The 23,854-nt window shown below is 42.6% G+C and overlaps 1 protein-coding gene across 1 annotated transcript in view; it reads right to left on the bottom strand.

The window, feature by feature from the left end:
• LOC308299767 (voltage-dependent N-type calcium channel subunit alpha-1B-like) overlaps positions 1-23,854 on the bottom strand; it is a gene marked incomplete at both ends in the record, with an annotated part of 244,047 nt that overhangs the window by 20,786 nt on the left and 199,407 nt on the right. Inside the window, 9 exons of the mRNA XM_080743555.1 lie at positions 4,532-4,659; positions 5,698-5,848; positions 6,305-6,396; positions 11,992-12,057; positions 17,235-17,351; positions 17,927-18,010; positions 18,512-18,622; positions 19,724-19,888; positions 21,068-21,269. Coding sequence (XP_080599681.1) covers positions 4,532-4,659; positions 5,698-5,848; positions 6,305-6,396; positions 11,992-12,057; positions 17,235-17,351; positions 17,927-18,010; positions 18,512-18,622; positions 19,724-19,888; positions 21,068-21,269 — 1,116 coding nt within the window. The remainder of the gene's footprint in view (positions 1-4,531; positions 4,660-5,697; positions 5,849-6,304; positions 6,397-11,991; positions 12,058-17,234; positions 17,352-17,926; positions 18,011-18,511; positions 18,623-19,723; positions 19,889-21,067; positions 21,270-23,854) is intronic.

The following is a 23,854-nucleotide window of genomic DNA, read 5'->3' as shown; positions in this document are numbered from 1 at the left end:
CACGGTTACCCGCCAGTTGGTTAGTAGAGGAGAAATTGGTTTGAGTACACAGCAGAATCCCAAGTGTCAATACGCTCCAGTGGTGGAAAGTAAAGTACTTGTACTTTTCCCATTTTCAATACTTTTACTTATACTACACTACAGTTATTTGAAAACTTTAGTTACTAGTTTCTTAGTTGATTTTAATCAGTAACCACTTTATTGTCAGGTTATTCAAAAATAGCTGATCTACAAGGTCAAAACGGCCATGATGCGACGATTGTGAGCTTGTAGATGTACTGCATTTTCTAAAAGGTTTGACACATTTTTTAACACTTTGAGTACTTTTTCTTTGTTGGGCTACATTAATGCCAAAACCTTTGCACTTTTACTCAAGTACATTTATGAATACAGGGACGTTTACTTGTAACAGAGTATGCTGGTATTGCTAATCTTAGTACTTCTTCCACCACTAAGTGCCAATGGACGCTCAGAGCTGTGACTGACACTCAGGGATTAGGACTACAGGTACATGTATGTCTTGATCATTCACATTCCAGATCCACTACAGTGCCTTTTTCTTTTGGGGAACAAAGGGCACTGTGTGGGAGTGCAAACCTTGTAGGCAACTCTATTCGGGCACTTCTTCCCCAGGCCGAGGGGAGGCGAAATAAAACGCAACAATTTGTACATATCCTGATAGCATATCCTCCCGCTGTAAGAGAGGAAAACATTATGTAAATAACACACGCGCACTCACTCACTCACTCACTCACTCACACACTCACACACTCACTCACTCACTCACTCACTCACTCACTCACTCACTCACTCACACACTCACTCACTCACTCACACTCACTCACTCACTCACTCACTCACTCACACACTCACTCACTCACTCACTCACACACTCACACACACACACGCACACCAATTCATCATCAAACATAATCCCACTGACAAAAACCTCCGTGATCATGAAATGATAAAATGCAGGCCTACTGTACACACACACACACAAAAAAAGAAAAACATAGTATGCATAACCATAAACTGTAGCAGCTGAGAATATCTCTGGCATTTATGTAGGAGGTTGATCTCAGAGGAGGTAAATAAATAATAAAGAATACCTCCCCCGCGTGCTCTTTTCAGGTGACGGCACTTCCATATATTTTCCCATCTTACACCTCTGCTGGAATCATGAGTCACTGGCATGGCTCCCATAGCACAGGCTTCATTAAAACTTTATGAGCCTTACATAAACCCAGACTGTCAGCTCCAGTCAGTGCTTCTCAAACTTTTTCTTTTAATTTAAAGGATCCCCCTATAACTCTGAGAGCGTGCAAATAGAACCAAATGAACCCGTTGGGGTCCATTTGGTTCCATTTGTACACTCTCAGAGCTGGTACAGCAGATTTAAATAAAAACAGACGGGGGAGGAACACTTTCTTAACCAACGACGACACATAGCGAAAATAGCAGTTCTATAAGCTCACCAGAGACGAGAGAAGAGGAGGAAGCATTGCGAGCGTATAGATTTGCTATTTCTTTTTGCTATTTTTGAATAATAAATTTGTAAAAAAAATAAAAGATTCTTGAAAAGTTTGGAAATTTTGACATAGCGACATCAGGGTTAATGTGGAAAAGCATTTGTAATCATAAATACCAAAATACATCAGACAGTCTATATTTGTACTATGTTTTTAATTCAGTAATTCAGTCTGACTAGAAACGGGGATAAAAACATATCCCCACAGGCCTTAACCCATTTAGGCCTGAACACATTATGACGCAATATTTTATGCTTTAAATATAAAAAAATAGCAGATATACAAGCTCACAGCGCGGCACCGAGTGCCGTGCTGCGAGCTTGTAGATCTGCTATTTTTGAAAAATCGTGAAAATTAGAATTTTGACCCGATTCTATAAGTGTCTTTTGAATCCTTCTAAGGTTTTTTTTGAAAAACCTATGTTTCTATGTCAGCAACCTGGCCAGCCATCGTCAAAGAAAAGGTCCTTTTCATTTAACTGGAGCTCAGTTAGTCTGTTCTTGAGAGACTACTACCATGTCAGTGGTTCTCAAACCTTTTCATGTGAAGGACCCCCAAAATGATATTTATTTGGCCACGGACCCCCATTTCAAAATATGTAGTTCCAGGGACCACCCAGAAGCAAAATTTGAGTTACAAACGTGCGCTTTGAAAATACATATATTCAAAGATTTGCACACATTTTCACGACTTTTTCAAAAATAGCAGATCTACAAGCTCGCAGCGCGGCACTCGGTGCCGCGCTGTGAGCTTGTATATCTGCTATTTTTTAATAGTTAAAGCATTCACAAATTTTAGGCCTAAATGGGTTAAAAAATGAGTGACCAGAGGATGGATTTTTTTCCCCCCCTCCCCAATCCCACCAGGTATAGAAGTAGAAAAAAATACTGTAGTTTCCTTGTCACAGAGACAGACAGGAGGGGCCTCACAAGCTGTCGGCTTAGCGCCAAGCAGAACCGAGCGAAGCGCTGGATTTACATGCCTCAGTCGGGCCGAGCGGACTCCTACTGGCTGGACCCGAGCTTAGCGTCACTCACGCTCGGCTGCTTAAAGTCTAGATCCCTTCCTTCTCAGGATGTCACAGAGTCATCCTGCCGGAACTCGAACATCATTTTCTCAGAGAGATTGCTTCTCTCTCAGCGCCCCTGTGATCAGGGGTGTCGCACCAAAATAATGCTGGGCCCTGGGTACAGGGATTCACTGTGGGGCCCCTGTTGCTTTAACTATTGAAAAATAGCAGATATACAAGCTCACAGCGAGCTTGTAGATCTGCTATTTTTGAAATATCGTGAAAATCTGCTTCTACGTTTTTTTGAAAAACCTATGTTTCTATGTCAGTGGTGCTCAAACTTTTTCATGTGAAGGACCCCCAAAATGATATGTATCTGGCCACGGAGCCCATCTCAAAATACTTAGTTCCAGAGACCCCCCCAGAAGCAAAATTTGTTTTCACAAATGTTCGCCAAAAAAAAAAAAAACATATATTCAGATCAAGATTTGCTCACCTTTTCACGATTTTTCAAAAATAGCAGATCTACAAGCTCGCAGCGCGGCACTCGGTGCCGCGCTGTGAGCTTGTAAATCTGCTATTTTTCAATAGTATAATATAAAATCATTCCAGGCCCCTCCACCTTGTGCCCTTGTAACTCAGTCCCACTCCCCCCCCCCCTTGTGACGCCCCTGACTGTGATCCCCAAAGCCTCCTCGCGCCCCTCAGCCTTCCAACCCCCCCCCCCCCCCCCCCCCCCTTATCCACCTGCTCCGACACCATCATACATATTAAGGCCCTTTCCCACGTCGGCGCGATGCGATAACGATAAAAAAAAGATTTCTCCATTGAAGTGGGTGAGAGTGGATGGTAGTGTCCACACCACAACACATTGACCTGAACGCCGACATGTCGTTATCGTTATCGGACGCAGTGGGAAAGGGACTTTAGGTGCACAACAGTTAATGGACCAAATTAACCAACTTTAATTTTTTTTTTTAAATCTATTTTTGCGTTTTTTCGTGAGTTGTGTGAAAAACTTGCAGCTCTAATTCAGTGGTTCTCAACCTTTTCAGGCCGCGACCATCAAAATAATCATATTTTAACTGGGGACCCCCACCCTTACGAGCACTAAGAGTTGAGGCATTACATTTTTTATAACACGGTTCTATTGTGAAAATAACAGATCTACATATAGATCAGCTATTTTCACAATTTCTGCCTCTAATATTTGACATTTTCGCCAATGTTTAATTTGTCATTTTAGAGGTGTTAAAAAGTCCTTAAATTGTCACTGTGGAAATGGGCAGATACCCTCTATCTATACACTTTAACTTTATGTTGGTTTGTTTACTGTTGTGTGAGAAAACAATGTTGCACATTAAGTTAATCATCTGGGGACCCCCCCAAAATAATTTGGGGACCCCCCTGGGGGTCCCGACCCACAGGTTGAGAACCACTGCTCTAATACATGTCCAGCTGGCCTGCATCCTGGTTCAACTACACCTGACACAGATCAGGGTGGTACTGTATATACCTGACCCAGATACACAAGCGTAATTTGTATAGGGTTGGTGGGTTTAATAAACCCAAGGGCCCCCCTACTGGTGACAGTATTATAAATTCATAGGCTATTATATCGCCGTTGTCGGGTGAAAACCTTGTTTGTCCAAAACCGTTCATTTTGCATTTTGCATTTTAAAAATGATTTAAACTAGTGAAAACAGCAGATCTACAAGCAGATCTGCTGTTTTCACTACTTTTGTGCGACGGCCTTGTACGATGAAGCAGGGCTTTGCTTTGCGAAAGAACATACAAATTTGAAACTTGGAGATATGAGGTTTACACCCGACAACGACGATATGTATTTTGTCATTTCCAATATATTAGGGGTCTCTAATCTCCTAATCTATGGGCCTCCCTCACAGCAGTACAGGGCCCTTTTGATCTGAAAACCCATGCAGAATAAGATTGGCACTGTGCCCACTGTGCCCACTGTGCCCACACTCACCAGGCAGCCGGGTCGTACTCTGCCCACACCCGGATGAACTCGTCCAGGTGGTGAGGCCCCAGGATGGAGGCGTCCCTGGTCAGGTACTCAAAGTTGTCCATTATGACGGCCACAAACAGATTCAGCATCTGGAAAAGTCACGTTTAACACTGCTGTCAACATTCCATTGTTTCTAGGAGACACCAGCGTCGGAAATCTGTCAAGGACTGGTCCTGTGATTTGCTAAATTAGCCACGGACAGGCAGGCAGGCAGGCAGGCAGGCAGGTACGCACGCAAGCAAGTACGCACGCAAGCAAGTGCGCGCGCGTCCACACACACAGGAGGCATACAGTACAGTACAGGGAAAAAGAGCTTGTGGAAAACATTTGTGTGGGCTAGGTAACGTAACAGCTGTTTCTTTGATTGTTTAAGTAATTTCCCAGAGTAACAGCTAAGCTAATAGCTACAGGTACAAACAGGATGTTCACAAAGGATGTTCAGGACATTGTAAGAACATGAACGCTAGCGTCCCAATTTTGGCCATGTCATCACAGGTGAACATTCTGTGCAGATTGGCTATTTGCGGCTACCCCTGGGTGACCCTAGTCAACCCAAATATAAGAGGGTTTTTTAAGTGGTTACTTAAATAATCAAAGCTTCAACTGCAGTGGTACTTTTTAGCTCGAGACCTAAAAGAGAAATTAGACGTTTGCCGGGACCCAGACTATAGTGAAAACAACAGGTTTTCTAATGTATGGAATGTCTTTGATTTTTCTCTGATTTCTTCGTGAAATTATTGAATAAATAAATAAATTAATAATACTCATAGAAATGTGTTTTTAATTCATGAAAATGTTTGCTTTTTTTGATAATGTTTTTTGTTTAATGTTTTGAAATAACTATAATTCGAAACAAAGTGTAGTAAACAAAAAATGAAGGGACCCTCAAAAATGGGTCCGCGACCTACAAATGGGTCCCGACCCAATGTTTGGGAACCAGTGATCTACTGCAGTGGTTCTCATTCTCAAAGCGGATTCCAGGGACTCTGTGGGTTACTTTAGGGGGGTCTAAATGGACCCATACAAGTCTGTACCTCTGACAGTTTACAAATGGAAATGGATGTCAGAGTTAAGGGGAGACCTTGAAATGTGCATGTTTGGGAACCAGTGATCTACTGTATACTGACCAGGAAGGAGCAGAGGAAGATGAAGGAGACAAAGTAGAAGTAGGCGAAGTCGCTTCCACACTCCTTCCCCGTAGAGCCTGAGAGCTTATCACATGGCTGATTACTGAGACACGCCAGCATGATATCATGCCACGCTTCGCCTGTCATACTCCTGAGGGACGTACACACACACACGCACGCGCACACACACACACACACACACACACACACACACACACACACACACGAATCACTCAAATTATTAAAATACTGTATATGAACGAACACACAAGATACTACTATGTGTAGCAGGAAATGGTGTGTGTAGTTATTGCATTATATGATGATATTAGAAATAAGAACAGTACACAGCATGATCCTGCTGTGTCCATTTGTGTTAAATTAACAAGTGTTTTTAACAAGTGCTAAAACACCTCACGCGCTAGGAACAACAGACACACCGTTTGTTATTTTTCTTTAATTTCGAGGTTGCTAATTTATTTTTTACGCCTTTTTTATGATTTTACTCTTACAGTATGTACCTGTACACAAGATGTACATTAACAAAAAAAGAAACAATTTAACTCTGAAAGTGTAAAAACAAGAGAATAATGCAGTTCATAATTACCTGAAGAGGAGAATCAAAGCCTGAAAGAAGGTCTGGAAGTTGTTGTGGCGATTGATGGCTGTGTCCATATTCAGCTCAATGTTCCCAAACACCTGAGGACCATGGACATTAACTGTTAACCACCCTATATCCTCATAATTCTGGGTATGGGAAATAGACGAACGTTCTGCAGTAGCTCAAGTTCACAATGCGCCACGGTTGTATAGATCGACTATTTTCGTCAAAGAGATTTGTGTAGAGGGGAAAAAAGGACCTGGCCAAGTACAGAACCCTGGAGGCCCCATGCCAATGAAGTACACAATATTGGGTTTAAAGGGCCTACACCATGCTTTTAAAACTATATTTTTTGTATAAATATATGCTCAAAATTGAGTCTTAGACAGGTCTTAACCCCCAACACACACCCTGACCATTCCTCTTGTTTCTTATAGCTGTGCTATTATTAGGCCCTGCAGCTGCAATACCAAAACGGCCTTTGTTTGCTCAGTGGCGCATCTAGTGGGGTTTTTCCACCCTCCCCCTCCCCCCCTCTCCAACGTTGTCGACAACAAATAATGTAATATTGGGCCAATACAAAAATAGGATAATGTTCCAGCTCTGATTATAGTCTACTGTAGGCCTATGTTGTATGATATAAGCCTACTGTCAAATCCTCTTCCTCCTGGTTGGAGGCTTGGAGCGTTTTCATCTGCAGCGCAGCGGGCAGCAGCGGCCCCGTGTAGCCGTGGATAGAGAGAGGAGAGGCGGGGTGTGGAGCTCTTTCTAGCCGGAGATAGTGAAGGGAGAGGCGGGGTGGCCAGCTCTCTATAGCCGGGGACAGCGATAGAAGAGGCGGCGTGTAGCCGTGGATAGAGAGAGGAGAGGCGGGGTGTGGAGCTCTTTCTAGCCGGGGACAGTGATTAAGCTCTCTATAGCCGGGGAGAGTGAAGGGAGGACCGGGACAGTCTGCTTGAGCTGCTTGTCGCGGCCAGGACCGCCGCTCTGTCCACCGGGTCGGAGCTGCTTGTCGCGGCCGGGACCGCCGCTGTCCACCGGGTCGGAGCTGCTTGTCGCGACCGGGGCCGCCGCTCTGTCCACCGGGTCGGAGCTGCGGCGGTCCCGGCCGCGACAAGCAGCTACTTGGTTAAGAAATCGCGGTGGATTCGGCCACCGCGGCTCGCTCCCACCCGGCCACCGCGGCGAGCTCCGCGGCTCGCTCCCACCCGGCCACCGCGAGCTCCCACCCGGCCACCGCGGAAAATTTAGGCCCAGGCTTCAGAAGGCCTCGGATCATTAAAAATAGGTCTTTTGTTTCCTTGTTAGAAGGGACGAAGCTTGGGTCCTCGCAGTCTATAACGTCACATTTATAGTGCAATCCAGGAACGTTAAGACTTCTCCTTGGACATGTTGATAGCAAAAATGTTCATAGAATAAAAGTGAGTGAGAGCACTGAGTGAGCAGCCCCAGAACAGTAAGCCAGCTGCAGATGGAAGTGGAGGCTAAGCAAATTAGAAACAAATGAGGGGCTGGGTTTAGAAGAGTAGCTCTGGTTTTTACCTGAAGGGCGGGGGGGGGGGGGGGGGGGGGGGACGAGAGTGACGTCACTCTCGTCAACTCTCAGAACAGCACTGTTCTGAGAACCCGTGGAAAGCTTTTCATCTCTGTCTGCCCAAAACCAGAGAAAGACACAACGGTCAGAAATAGGACTTTGTGAGGATAGAAGGTGCCAGTGGGACCCCAAAAAAAGGTTTTAAAATAGAAAAAGTGAAAATTCATGGTGTAGGTCCTTTAATTAGTTAAATAAATGTAGATGGATGCAGCGTTTTGCATCACAACGCACTGTGAGCTTGTAGAATAGGTATTTTCGGCACACATCATCGCCATATGAGTATGACGGATAATACATTAAGCATTAAATGCTTTTAACACAGGGAGCAATTGGTGTACCTAGTAATTCATTTTCAGTGAAAGGCAAGCAGGCTGGTAGGGACTGGGAGTCACGAGCAGTCTGACAGGCGGAATGACAAGCCAGCACGACCTTGTTAAATTGTCACGTTTGTGTGGGTGCCTGTGTTGCGCACACGCCTGCTCGCGCCAAGAGTTGAACTGTGTTGACCTTTTTTTCATTTTTGGAGTATAGTACGACAGCGCGGATCTAAGAGAGAACGCAGGTGTAGTGTCGCTCCCCGTGTGAAAAGCCATTTTGTTTTGCTTCCAAACTCTCTAGCAGAGCAATATTTTGAATATATGTGTCCCAATCTCCCCAGGAGCCAGTCATTGCAATTTTTTTCATTTTCATTTTTTCATTTCATTTGAAAGCTGGGGATCATAGCTACAAAATGATATATTGGTTGTGGAGATTGACCCAACAGTTTTGAAGATATGGCTTATAGAATGATGCCATGCTGAAATAGTACTTTTGAGATATTCAAGTTTTAAATAAATTTCTAACCTGCAATGACCTGACTCCGCCACATGGGGAGCAATCTTCAATTCAATCTTCAATTCAAAGAAGCTTTATTGGCATGAGAACACAAACGTTTACACAGTGGTGGAAAAAGTACCAACATTTTATAATAAAGTAAAGTATCAATTCTGCAATGTAGAATCACTCTGTTACAAGTAAAAGTCCAGAATAAAAAATGTACTTGAGTAAAAGTACAAAAGTATTGGTATCCAAATGTACTTAAAGTACCAAAAGTAAAAGTACAAAATGTTTGAAAATAGCAGATCTACAAGCTCACAACGCGTCGCACCGCAATGCGTTGTGAGCTTGTAGATCGTCTATTTTCAAATAGCCTTGGTATAACATAGGGCTAAAGTGGTTTATGTATGTTTTAAACTTTAGTTATTGCTCTCTAAAAAGATAATGCCACAACAGCATCTCAAGCATTATTGGGCTAAATGTAAAGACGCTACAGTGCGCCAACCGTGAAGCAGTTTAACCAATTTGCTACATACGTCTACACAAACGGTCAGATTACAAAGATAAATTGCTTAGTGAAGGCTCACAGATGTCACCATAGGGTACGCTCCAGCAGAATGTCCCGTAATGATCGTATTATTTAATGAGGAGCATTTTAATCCGATCGGTCGTCGTTTCCTTAAAAAGGTATTAATGTATCTAAGTGCAGTACACCTCGCAACCGATGGGGTCGCATGGCTGAAAAACAACAGAAAATGGCATCTGATCGGATTAAAATGCAGTTTATTAAACAATACGAAAGATACGGGTAATTCTGCTTGAGCGTACCATACTGTGACATCTGTGAGACTTCAGTAAGCACGTTATCTTTGAAATATGAAGGTTTTTGTAGACGTACGTAGCAAATAGGATTAACTGCTCAACACGAGGTTGAAGTGAACCTATTACGTGTGCAACAGGGCTAACTGTGCTAAATGTAGCATAATCAGTGTTTGTGTAACTTCAGCCAGAAGGATTATTTGACCTGATAATAAAACACAATCTACAGGCTTAACCGCCTCGCGTTGTGAGCTTGTAGAAGAGAGCAACAATAGAGTTGGGTCACGTTTTATTTGTTTATAGCCTGCAGCTAGCGCTGCAGCTAGCGCTAGCTAACGCTAGCTAGCGTTAGCCGTTAGCCACTCATAGCCAGTCAACCAGAATAGTCTACTCTAAAGTCAACTTTCCGACGGCGAGGTGAACGATTGCATTCCATCCATGTTTTCTTGGCTGTCAATTTATTGTCCAAAAAAACAAACACCCTGAACGTTAGAATTAGATAGTTTAGGACGACACTGATCTATTCAATGCTAAGCTAACTCAGTGACAAAGGAAGCTTCCGCACCGGAGCATACGTCACAGACGTCTCCAGGCCGCTCCAGGATCATTTCACCAGCGTAGAAGAAGAAACAGCGGAAGTCAAGAACGGCGGAAGAATAATAAATAATAATACACAAAATCATACATTACGTGGTTAATAATTGTTCATTTGGAACACACGTGGCATTAAATTAATGGGATAAATACTGTGGGTTGCTTCGCTAAGTAATGGAGTCCCGATATTACCGCATTTGGCTACAAACGGCTAACAAAGGCTGGCTAGTTAGCATTTTAGCTAATATAAACTGGGAGGACTAACAGAATTATGTACCGATCTCTCACATTAATTAAAAAAAGTCTTATTTACATGCAGAGTTAAGCTCTGGCGTTTAAGTGAAATGTAGCCTAGATATTATGAGATGCTGTTGTGGCATAAAAAAAAAAAGAGCAAAAAAAAAAAAAAAAATCATTTTGGCTACAGGGAATAATGACAGTCCCCGAGATGACTAGCTGCTGGGGGTGCTGGGACACATATTGTTGAATTCGGAACGATTTGGACAAATGAGGTTGCCACCCGACAGAAACTATATCCTGTATGTACCGGTATGTGCTTTGCTTGTGTGTGTTTCTATGAGTAATAGAGAGAGAGAAAGAGCAAGTGCGAAACAGAGTCACTATCGGTGTGTGTATGTGTAAACACACATGCACACATGTGTGACTTAGCAGCAACACAATGTGATGTCCCTTACTCTATAATGCCCTGAAGGTCCTCTCTCTGTTATTCATTATGTCCACAGGCTAGGCTACACAGCTGGCCTGGCCTCCGGCATTAACACGTCCCTGTGCATGGGAACCCATTGGCAATTAAGTAAGGAGGACCATCCGTCCATTGTTGTTTTTGACAGCAAATTTTGATTTAGTTTTAGTCAGTCTTTTGAATAAAATGTCATTTAGTCATAATTTAGTTTTAGTCTTATTTTAGTCGACTAGTCGGTTTTAGGCGACTAAATCTACAGTTGATTTAGTCAACTGAAATGTATTTTGGCAGGCCTTGATGACATTGTAATGGCTGATCTTACACTTGGTTGTGTGCTGAAAATAGCCGATCAACGCGCTGTGAGCGTTGTGAGCTTGTAGATCTGCTATTTTCAGCACGCAACACCTGAGAGCAACCAAACATAAAATGACTCTCTTCTCCACTAGTACCTCCCTAACGTTTTAGTCTAGTTTTTATTTTGTTGACGAAATTGTCAATATATTTAGTCTTAGTTTTAGTCATCACAGCTTACTTTTTATTTCGTTTTTATTTAGTTTTCGTCAGTGAAAAAAACGTCATGTGCTTAGTACCACAGGTCTATACAAAGTCTGTGATAACACTTTCATTGGAAACGCAGTCAGTCCATAAATGCTGGGGCACTAAGCATCTATGAAGAAAGGACACCATTAGCAACAAACTCAGATTTGATCGATCCAAATATTTTCATCTATCTATCAGTCAATAGATAGATGGCTATTTTCAAAAATATGTTTCACCTATAATGTAACTATGAGAGGATTATTAATCGATTTATATTTATCAATTTGTCTTTTAATTTCTTTTTAATAATTGATTAAATCGATTAGTTCAATTAGCCCCTATCCATTCATCATCATATTGTAGCTGTGAATGTGTTTTCCTGTCATTTTAGAGTTTCAAAACTAGCAGATATACAAGCTCACGGTGTGCCACTTTGTGGCGCACTGCGAGCTTGTACAGTACATCTGCTACTTTTGAACTCTTTTGAAGAATCTAGAACGTGTGAGAACTAGTGATTGGAGGCCGTCATTGGGCCTCCCCAATGACGGCCAGTGATGCAGTGCTTCACTGCATCACTGGCCTCTTTCCTGATGACAGGAGATGATTGCTGTTCATGTTGGCACTCACCTGCATGCCAATGATGGCATAGATGAAGAACAGCATGGCGATGAGGAGACAGACATAAGGCAGAGCCTGGGAACAAACGAGTAAATAAGGATTATATCGGAGATAGACACAGTATATATCGTCGTTGTCCGATGAAAACCTTGCATGTCCAAAACCGTTCGTTTTGCAAAATCATTTTAAAAATGATTTAAACTAGTGAAAACAGCCAATCTACAATAGGGTGACCATACGTCCTCTTTTGCCCGGACATGTCCTCTTTTAGGGGGCTGTCCGGCCGGTCCGGGGGGGTTTTATAAATTCCTTCAAATGTCCGGGGTTTCGCGCATATCACAGTTTAAGCACGGACATTTACAATGCACGTTCAATGGTTCTTTTGGAAACACACTGTGAGAGGCGCTAACCCCGGAACGTGTATTATTCATACTACTCTCTGCCTGCGATCCCTCCCTCCCTCAGCCTGTCTCGCTTTCAGATCAGAGGCAGAGCAGAGCAGAGCTCTGCAGCAGATCGCGCAGCGCAGGGCCAAACGAACTGCAAACGCTATTAATGCTCACTCCCTCAGCAACTGTGTTTACATTGGTGAAGGAATCTTGCCTGCTACTCCCTCAATCCTGGTCTAAAAATGACGGGAGACGGCTCTACGGATGCGTATCGGCGAGGCGAAGGTGCTCGCGACGACCGCGGCTTTCAATCACTGATGAAATGCACAAAAAGTGCGAGTGACCAACATTGAGAAGCAGAGCGTTCTGTCAGCAAAGCTGGTAGTCTTCTGTGTCCATTTAGGCATTTACAATTATAAAAGTTCTGCTTCAAGCCCATAACACTGCAAAGTAGCTCAGGGGCGGTGACGTTTCAATATTCAAATGGGTGCTCGTTTTTGACCCCGCCCCGCCCCCCCCCTCCCCCCCCGCCCTCCCCCCCCGCCCCCGCCCCCGCCCGCCTGCCTGCCTGCTCGGCCAGCCGCTTAGACAAAATGATAATGACCATTGCTATGTTTGGCCACTAGAGGGCACTGAAAACCCACAACGCTAATATGTTCCCCATTTTCAGCAGTTTTGTGACACTTTGGTATCATGCCAATAAAGCTCCTTTGAATTTAATTGAAAACCAATGAAACAGAGCAGCCTGAATTAAAAATGCAGACAGGCCTATACTTGAGTAACTGTAAATGTACAAACGTATTGGTATCAAAATATCCCATTTCATGTCAGCAAAAGAAAAGGCATTTTTTTTTCCATCATTGAGTACTTTATTTACAGTTTGCCAATAGTACAGTGGTACGATAACGATGTCATAAAATGAATGCACTGTAGGAATTTTTTATGACACACGAGCAATCATGACTTTTCAGCAATCAGTGTGTTTCAACATCTTAACACAGTAATTAATGCATGATATTGCACCTACATTAACATGCTACAAGCAGAAACAGACCTTTTTTTCCCAAGATCTTTGTCTATTTTAATTGTGGAGGAACATGTTTTTTTTTTTTATGTAATATTTTCTGTGTAAAAAGAAAAAGAGAAAAAAAACCCTAATAAATATTGTCAAAAAAAATGTGGATGAAACATCTCTCCCTCCCTGATCGCGGTCTGTCACCTTCACTGTGCCTGCTGCAGTGCCTCATTCACATAGGGAGCAGCAAAGCTAAAGTTTAGCTTGCTTGGTCAATGTTATCTCAATGGAAACCAGCTTTAAAGCTTTCAAAGCTTTGTTCTGTGTATCTCCTGTATCTTTAAAGCTGGTTTCCATTGAGATAACATTGACCAAGCAAGCAAAACTTTAGCTTTGCTGCTCCCTATGTGAATGAGGCATAAGAACAGTTCAGTTGAGATTTTTTTTTTATTATTTTGGAGGTGGGGGTAGAATACTGTAGAGCTACATGGCTACATCACACAGAGTAGACATACAGCCAGGATGTGGAGGCGGGCTATGACGCTGGGTGACGCCCTCGAAAGGGACAAAGCCGACGTGTGATATCGGCCGAGTGCCAGGAATGCGGTTTGGCCAGTTTGGGGCGAACGACTGAGAATCAATGGGCTCTCATAACAGTACGCTCAAGCACTCACGCGCCCCCTATGTTCCCGCCGCTGAAGTAGCTTACAAGACAGTCTGTGCGAGGTGAGAGCTCTTCTGCTAACTAAATTGACAGAATCTTTTCTACAACCTTGTAAAGCAGAAGATACGGCGGTTTGAATAATGGGTTACCTCTCTTTTATTTAGTTACAAAGCTGAACGTTCATACAGGAGCCAAAAGGCATACTTTATCAGTGGATCTCTAGCCTATTAATAGATTTGTAAAGGGTCCAATTGGAACCCCCTCAAAATTGAATACATAATAGGCTATTAGTGGTATAGGGCATAATTGAGCGGTAAACTAGTAATAGAAAAAAGAAAATTGGGGGAAAAATTATATATATATATATATATATATATGTGCCGGGTAGAGTGTCCTCTTTTTGGATTTTCAGAATATGGTCACCCTAATCTACAAGCACACAACGCCTCGCGGTGTGAGGCGTTGTGTGCTTGTAGATCTGCTGTTTTCGCTACTTTTGTGCGACGGCCTTGTCTGACGAAGAAGGACTTTGCTTTGCGAAAAAACGTACAAATTTGAAACTTGGAGATACAAGGTTTCCACCCGACAACGACCATATACTGTATTGTTGCTGTCGCCTGTTGGGCAGAAACCTGATATCTCCATATATATTTTATATTATGTCATAAAATACTTTATTAGACAAGTGAAAATAGCAGATCTATAAGCTCATGAGCTTGTAGATTGTCCATTTTCAGCATTTTAATAAACGAAAAACATGATAATAATAATTTTAAAAAGGAACAGAACAGCGACGATAATATTGTAGATCAGCCCCACATCTTATTACCCATAAAGGCCTACCTACAGTACAGTATATATTGTACATAAGGCTACATGCTGTAATATTTGTCCATCAATAGATGAAATTCCTCATTCATCCACTGTAGATTGACTTTACATATTTATCCATTCTACTGGTAACAGAGTGTTCACTGGTACTTTCACTGCAACCGTAGGTCCCAATGAAGGTATGTGAACGGTCACAGCTTGTCTGTATGTATGTCATCAATATCAAGCCCATATCTAACAGGTCTTATATGGGAATGCCCATATACAGTATGGAGGCCACATCGGCCACATACCACACTAACGGCTGGTTGGGCTGGTATGGGCATAACAAATAACTTAAACTGAGTAAGTATGTTTGGGCTCTCACAGCATATCTCCATACAGTACATGGATCTCCATATATGGGTACCAGGGGTCTCCATATATGGGTAACAGGGGTCTCCATATATGGTTAACTGGTCCGATATACATCACTGACCAGATGGCCAAGGGCAAGGTCTTACTAGTTACTGTATATTATTTATACTTAATTCCTGTTAATAGCTGTACTGTACATTATGCAAATCCCGGTCAGTCCAAGTGCAGACAGCCAGACCAGACCTTACTTTTATCTCCTTTTGCATCTCATTTCTACTTCCTGTATTCTTATCTTTAGTTTTGGAGCTTACACTAGATTACAGTATTTCTCTACTCTCATCTGTCCGTTGTTTCCTACAGTACTGCTACAGCAGGAGAACTGAATTTCCTTCATAGGATCAATAAGGTTATTTATATCCGTCTGTCTGTCTGTCTGTCTGTCTGTCTGTCTGTCTGTCTGTCTGTCTGTCTAAAGTAATTTCCATCCATCATCCCGGAATAACTGTATTGTTTATTTATACGAAAAATTAAGATCCTTCTGGGTTTATTCTATCAATCATTAACTTCCATTCTTATGACGAATGAGCACTTTTATTATACCAAATGTAATTTTCCGCTTTTGACACCGAGTTGGTAAAACCTCTGACGTCAAAGCCAGAGTAGTGTAAATTCCCTCAGCCGTGTCCTTTTGGTGTTTTCTCGTCATTTCTGTCAACTTTCTACAGGGAGTCCTAGAGAGAGAGAGAGCTGTGTGCAGCAGTCTGGAGAGGAGAGAGGTCTTTTAAAAGGAAAAGCATGCCTCTGCTTGTTACGGTGGTTTGGGGATAAACAATAATCACTCTGTGGCTCCCACGTGGATCCCAGGCTTCATGTAGCAAGTCAGTATTTTTGGTATGTTTTGTTGGATAAAACATCTGAAAGCCAAGGCGCACGCGTGCGCATGTGTGCGTGTGTGTGTGTGTGTGTGTGTGTGTGTGTGTGTGTGTGTGTGTGTGTGTGTGTGTGCGTGCGCGTGTGTGCGTGCGTGCATGTGTGTGTGTTTGTGGGGGCCTACATTTTGTGTGGGAACATTGTTCTGGGCCCCATGATGAAAAAGGCATATTTTTAGAGTTATGGCCACACTGGGAGTGTGATGAATAAACGATCGGAAAATGCATCAGCAAATATTTCGCATCAAAACTATTCATATCGTTGTTGTCAGGTGGAAACCTTGTACTGTATGTCCAAAACCGTTAGTTTTGTGTTTATCATTTTAAAAATGACTGAAAATGGCCGAACTACAAGCACACAACGCCTTTTACAGACTATGGCACTGCGAAGCGTTGTGTGCTTGTATATCTGCTATTTTCACTAGTCTTGTGCAACAGTCTTGTATGATGAAGCAGGGCTTTACTTTACGAAAAAACATACAAATTTGAAACTTGGAGATACAAGGTTTCTGCCCGACAGTGATAATATGCGTAGTTGAAGCCTCATTCATGCAGGTTGATGCTTTTATTCAAAGCATTCTCACTCCCAAGACGGCAAACTGGTGACTTCTGCCATGCCGGAGCATGTTGACCAGAGGGGATATGAATTACGATTCTGTCCCAATCGAGACATAACTGGAACGGCACTGAGTCCGACTCGCTAACCTGACGGCTCGCTCGCTGGTGCCTCTTGTGGCTCAAGTCTGCCTCCGTCGTTTTAGTGGACCCCTTTTACGTCTTGGGTTTGAGAACGACACTTCCGCATTCCCGGAGCTGGGCTGAGGAAGTGCCCGGGAAGGCACCAGATGACTTAAAGGACACCCCCTTCCAGTCAAATGTTTGACGTTTGGTCACATTTGCCCCAAGAAATCGCGATACGCCGTTTGGGGAGTGAGAGTGTACGCAGTGAAAAATCCGCCTTGTTCCAGAATCTTTTTTTATTAAAAGATTGTCAATTATAGCCACGCATAATATTGGTTGAAAAAATAAAGTACTGAAGCCTTTACAATGTGTGTGTGTGTGTTTACCTTGAAGGACTGAACAAACGTCCAGAGGAGGATGCGGATGGTGTAACCCTGACGCAGCAGCTTGATGAGACGAGCCGCCCTGAACAGCCTCAGGAAACTCAGGTTAATCATCTTGTCCTGGGAGAGAGAGACATGACGCACAACCTCAGATATCAAGAAGACCTGATCCGGTGCAAAGTCAAATCACATACTAGATGGTCATTTAATGCAACCATTTGGTTACATCTGTACACTCTCCGACATAACTGTATGTGTATGTCATTATCTTTGACATAAAATGACAACTAAATGTGCTTCTTTGAAACCCTGTGAATGTGGGTGCGTGCATCAAACTGAGACTTTGCGAGAGCAGAAGAGATAAACGGCGACAAAGGGAAAAGGTCAAAAGCAGCGGCCGACAAGAAAAGCAACTTACCGCCGTCTAGAGGTTGTCCAGACGGAACAGAATGCGGGAAGAGGTTGGCACAGTGAGCGCAAAGGTACCAGCAGCAAATACACAGCAGAGCATTGGAAACACAGTACGAGAAAGCCAGAGAAGGAAAGAGAAAGAGACAGAAAAGAAAGACGGACAGTCAGGTAGGTTAGGTTTCAGTGCCATCTTTTTCTCTGGCGGTAACTTCAGCCCAGAGCCACTGTGTGGAAGAACACACCAGAGTAGTGCGCATGATGACGATGATATTATGGTATTTTACCTTAATCTCTGTAACCAAGATGTCTGTGATGCTCCCCAGCACTGTCACAAAGTCAAACACATTCCATGCTGCTTTCAGGTAGCTCTGCAGAAAGGCAAACACAAAGAGGGAGATTGAGATTGAGATAGGGTCACCATCATTTTGATAACCCTACCCGGGGACCATTATATCACTGAAATCCTATTTAAAAAATTAAGCCGATCACAACGCATCGCAAATTGTAAGCTATATCCACTACTTTTGCCAACTGCTTTGACTTACTTTTTTCCCTTTTTTCTCTCTCTCTCTCTCCCTCTCGCTCCCACGCACGCAAGCGCACACGCCGAACAGTGACATTGCCATTAAAGAAAAACCAGGCCTAGATGGCATGGATCTCCGACTACAGAAACAATCTGCCGTCTCCTCAGGACATCATTTCGCTGCGGGCCCCCTGGTGGTGGGATGACTTGGAACACATTTGAACCAGCTCAATGTTGGAGTCAAAACCTACCGCAAGCCTATACGGCTGGGAATATCCATCACATACCCATTACCCACACATTCAACAACTCACAACTTGTTGGATACTCTGTGTAGAAAGCTCACCAAAGGACCGAAAGCGATGATCTTGAGGATACATTCCAGCGTGAAGAGAGCGGTGAAGACAATGTTCAGGTATTTTAACATGGCTTCGTAGATGACAGGAGCGTCGTGGAACTGAGGGACACAAGAAAGAAATACACTGGAAAAAGTCCAAATACTATGAAGCAATCACAGCCCCACTGAACTGCCTTATGAAATGACATTTAAATGGGAGTACAACGTTTGGGTAACGCTTTACTTAAAGGACGCCTCGATAATACATTGTACAGACGTGCCATTAGAGAACTTCACACGCCATGCCATCAGTAAGACAGTGGATTGTCAGTAAATTGACAGAACATTGACAGTGCGAAAAGAGGGCATTTGCAAAAGGTGTTGTTTTTTTTGCAAATGTTCAGATAATTTTTTCCAATGAAAAATGTTTCCAATGTCGAAACACTTGTTTTCAATAAAAAAATAAAAAAATAGAAGAATTAGCAAGGCTAAACAGCGAAAAGAACCTTTTTCCAGGAAAAAATATGGAAAACTACAGGAAAGCCTGAGGTTTTGGAATGGCACATCTGTAATCGCATTTGCCACTGATTGGTCAATGGTAACATAGGAAAGCTACATTTATATAGCGACTTTACAATGTGCATCAATCTGCTCATATGGAGCATGTTAGGGTTCAGTGTCTTGTTCAAGGACACTTGAACAAGACATTGAACCAAGCAGAAACTCTACCTCCTGAGCCACTGGTGCCCCCGACACACATAAACACACAAGCACGCACACGCACACACATGCACACATTCACCCTCTCATAGACGGCTAGCCTCTTGCAGAGCCATGCTGTCAGTGTGTGAAAGAGTACTCACAACTTTTACTCAAGTAAAAGTATTAATACTGCAATGTAGAAATACTCTAGTCAAAAGTAAAAGTCCGGAATTCAAAATGTACTTGTAAAAGTATAAAAGTGTTGACATAAAAATTGACTTGAAGTGAAAGTACCAAAAGTAAAAGTACAAAATGTTTGAAAATAGCACATCTACAATCTCACAACGCATCACAACGTCGCGACAAGTTGAACTTAAAGATTGGCTATTTTGAATTCCTCAAAAGTGTTCTTCAGTACAGTACTTGAGTAAATGTATTTAGTTGCTTTACACCACAGCATGCTGTACAAATGGTTCCATGATGTGTGAGAGAGTGGACAGCTAGGTCTTCTGGACTAACCTTCATCATCAGCACCACAGTATTGAGTGCAATCATGGTCAGGATGGCATACTCGAATGGAGGCGACACCACAAATTTCCACAACTTGTACTGGAAGGACTCCTTGTTCTGGGGCATGTAGCGGGTGAGTGGCTTGGCGTTGATGGCAAAGTCGATGCAAGCTCTCTGTTTCGACGTGAGAAGGACGGCAAAGGAAAGGAACACAAACACAAACAATGTAGGAGAAGGACAGAATGTTACTAATATAAAACGCCACGTTGAATGCTGGGAATGACATATTACTATGTATGTATGCTCTCCAAGGCTGTGCAGCATTTGCAGTCATCACAGTTTGGATTTTCAACAGATATAAAATATAAATAAAATAGAAAAATGTGAAGGGAAACGGCAATGCCACTGCAGATTATAATGATTTATTTATTCATTCACGTATTTATTGATTTCGTTATGACTTAATATCAAAAGACTACAAACTGTGGCTTTGAGGGCATTATAGTTTGCAGACAAAAGAGAAACGGTATGGGTCTAACAGAGTCGTTCATATTACAATACAGTTACTGTAGTACCCCACTGTAATGAGAGCATTCATATCGTCGCTGTCGAGTTCAAAACCGTTCCTATTTTATTATTATTTTTAAAAGAAAATAGCCAATCATGCTGCCATGCTGGCTTGTGGTGGACATTTTTTATCAAAATTCCACGTCTGCCACGGACATGAGCAGACAATATGATCAGAAACACAAAGAGCTCGCTCTGATTGACCGTGACAGGTCTGTAACTCTGAGTTATGGGGGGCCTTGCAAATAAAGCATTTGAGAACCACTAGTACTAGTGGACTCCTAATGTGAGAACCACTAGTACTAGTGGACTCCTAATGTGAGAACCACTAGTACTAGTGGACTCCTAATGTGCCATAAGGAAGACCTGGAGACGTGACATTCAGTAATAGCGTCTTATAATCAAAATAAGAACATTATCGTCGTTGTCGGGTGGAAACCTTGTCTGTCCAAAAATGTTCGTTTTGTATTTATCATTTAAAAAATGAACTAAACTAGTGAAAACAGCCAATCTACAAGGTGCCTGTAGATCTGCTGTTTTCAACAGTTTTGAACGACGGCCTTGTTTGATGAAGCAGGGCTTTACTTAGCGAAAAAACGTACACATTTGAAACTTGGAGATACGAGGTTTCTGCCCGACAGTGATGTTTTAATGGTGTGTAAAAAAGAAAATGTCAAATTTGCCACAGACAAAGCAAAGTATTTACCATGGATACATTTGTCCGTGTACGGACATGTTGATGACCCCCCCCCCCACACACACACACACACACACACACACCCCCACCTCGTTTTTCTCCAGGCTGCACTCGGCCATGGCCTTGTCCCCCTGCTCCTGGAAGGTGATGATGATCAGAGCCACAAAGATGTTGACGAAGAAGAAGGGGAACACCACGAAGTAGACCACGTAGAAGATGGAGGTCTCCATGCGGTAGCCCGGGCTGGGACCCTGGTCCTCGTAGGTGGCGTCCACAGAGTGCTTCAGCACCCTGGAGGGGAGGACAAGGGTTTTACCTGAGGAAACTCACTCACAGGCAGTGATGGAAAAAGGGCTCACATTTGTTACTTATGTAAAAGTATCAATACAGCAGAATAGAAATACTCCGTTAGGCTGCAGGCCACACCAAAGTACCTATGAGAGTGGATTCCCCATTCCACCAATGTATTTGAATGGGAATGGAGCGGTTTCATGCCAGTAGAGCAGTGGTTCTCAAAGTGGATTTCAGGGACTCTCTAGGTTCCTTTATCGGGGTCTAAATTGACCCTTACAAGTCTGTAACTTTGACAGTGTACAAATGGAACCAAATGGACCCTAACGGGTCCATTTGTACACTGTCAAAGTTAGGGGGAGACCTTCAAATTTCAAAGTTTGAGAACCACTGCAGTAGAGGATATTTGTGTGCCGTGCAGACTTTGCGTTTATGCTGGAGCAGATAAATTCTCCGGTTTTCCCGCCCTCTGTCCAATCGGGCGAGTCGAAGGCGGAATGGGGAGGGTTCTGGAAGTGACTGACAGGCTCGGCACTGGCTTTGGGACAGAATGCGCTCTCTGCGTTTTTAGTCAGCACAAAAAGAGTTCATACGCTGGCGACCGTACTTTGGTGTGGCTGCAGCCTTACAAGTAAAAGTCTGGAATACAAAATGTACTTACTTATTCTTCTTAAAAAAACAAAAACAAAAACAAAAAACAAAAACAGCAGCTTTACAAGCTCACAACGTTAAACTAGCGAATCCACTTTGAAAACAAACAAAAGAAAACTGAAATTTTAAATCATGAAGTCAAAATGAAATGAAAATAAAACAAAGGGATGGATGGATGGAAAGTTTTAAACCTAGTGAGAAGGTCTCTCCTCTGATCTACATTCAGAGGACAGTAATATTGGATATTGTCTGCTGAGTTTAATTGCAGCCAGTGGTGCTGCGTATGAGTATAGATGAGATAAACATCATCATTATACATAACGTTGCTGTCGGGTGGAAAACTTGTATGTCCAAAACCATACAAAATATCGTAAAATTGTGAAAATAGACAATCTCTATGCTCACAATGAGTCGCATCGCGAAAACAAAAACGTGGAAATGTGGAGATATGAGGTTTCTGCCCAACAGCAACGATAAGGGGGAAAAAAAGGTATTCAAAAGAGTTACGGGTAATCCATGGCTGTCATGCTTCAAGCAATAAGGTAGTCTGAAAACTATCCTAAAGCAAGCTGATCACATCTTGTTTGATTTTATTATTTTTGTTGTATTTCAACCTGTGTAGCACTTTGGCGGTAGGGGTGCTTAATGTCTGATTTAACACATAGAGTAGTTGCTTGGTTTCTCCAAATAAATCATGATATCCTATGTTTTGACAAACCTTTAGTTAAATGATAAAACAAATTAGGCCAATTTCTCAGTCGAATCATGAAATAAGAAAAAAAAAGTTGTTATTCGACAGAGAGATTGTTGTCGAATCAGAGTCCCGATTGATTAGTCGACTAATCCAGGTCAGGCCTAGTGCTTGATTTAAAGCAAGAATCATCTATTCACTTCCAAGTGCTTGATAGCCTATACATAATGTAAATCTCGATTTTTTTTTATTGACACCAGTAAACCACGCCCACTGCTATGCCCTATTAGTTATTATGTATTCTTTTTACTCCAAATACATCACATCTTGGCCATGGGCCCCCATTGGTTCTCCAGAGCAGTGGTTCTTAAGCTTTTCAGGCCTAGACCCCCAAAATACCCCCCCCCCCACCCCCCCCCCCCCCCACCACCACCCTGACGAGCACTAACAGTTGAGGCATTACATTTTGTATAACATGGTTCTATTGTGAAAATAGCAGATCTACATGCTCACAACGCCTCGCAAGAACGGCTATTTTCACAATCTCTGCCTCTAATATTTGACAATTTGGCCAATGTTTAATTTGTCATTTTAGAGGTACTAAAAAGTCCTTAAATTGTCACTTTAGAAATGTGCAGATACCCTCTATACACTTAAACTTTATGTCGGTTTGTTTACTGTTGAGTGAGAAAACAATGATGCACATTAAGCTAATCATCTGGGGACCCCCCAAAATAATTTGGGGACCCCCCTGGGGGTCCCGACCCACAGGTTGAGAACCACTGCTCCAGAGCCCTGGACACATGCCCATTGGGACATGCACGCATGCCATTTAGAAGTAGAAGCAATTCCTGACATACTCAGAATAACATCCAGGTGATTTGGTGATTTCTGAACATGAATAATAATAATAACACATGATAATGACATTCGTTACAGGGGCTTGTATTTCCTCATCTGTACCTTAGAAGAACAGTTTTCTGCCAACTCCTCTCACCTTCATTGTATTGTTTCTTTTTTTTACATTTTGGTCTTTCACAGTGGATCCATATAATGAGCAGAATGTCCTTTAAAGGACACCGTAGGTTAATGGTCAGTCAATCCGACAGCCGAGTGAAGCAAACCACTTCCATATTTGGTACTGTGCATCATAGCCATTTAGTAGCTAATAGTGTACAGTAGGGCCTACCACCTTAAAAAAAGAACCCTAAGATTAACTTCTTTCTTTCTTTCTTTCTTTCTT

The sequence above is a fragment of the Nannobrachium achirus genome, assembly GCF_963921795.1.
Source record: "Nannobrachium achirus genome assembly, chromosome: 15".
Taxonomy (NCBI): Eukaryota; Metazoa; Chordata; class Actinopteri; order Myctophiformes; family Myctophidae; genus Nannobrachium; species Nannobrachium achirus.
The sequence above is the reverse complement of the archived record's forward strand: the minus strand, read 5'-3'. Positions and strand labels throughout refer to the sequence as shown.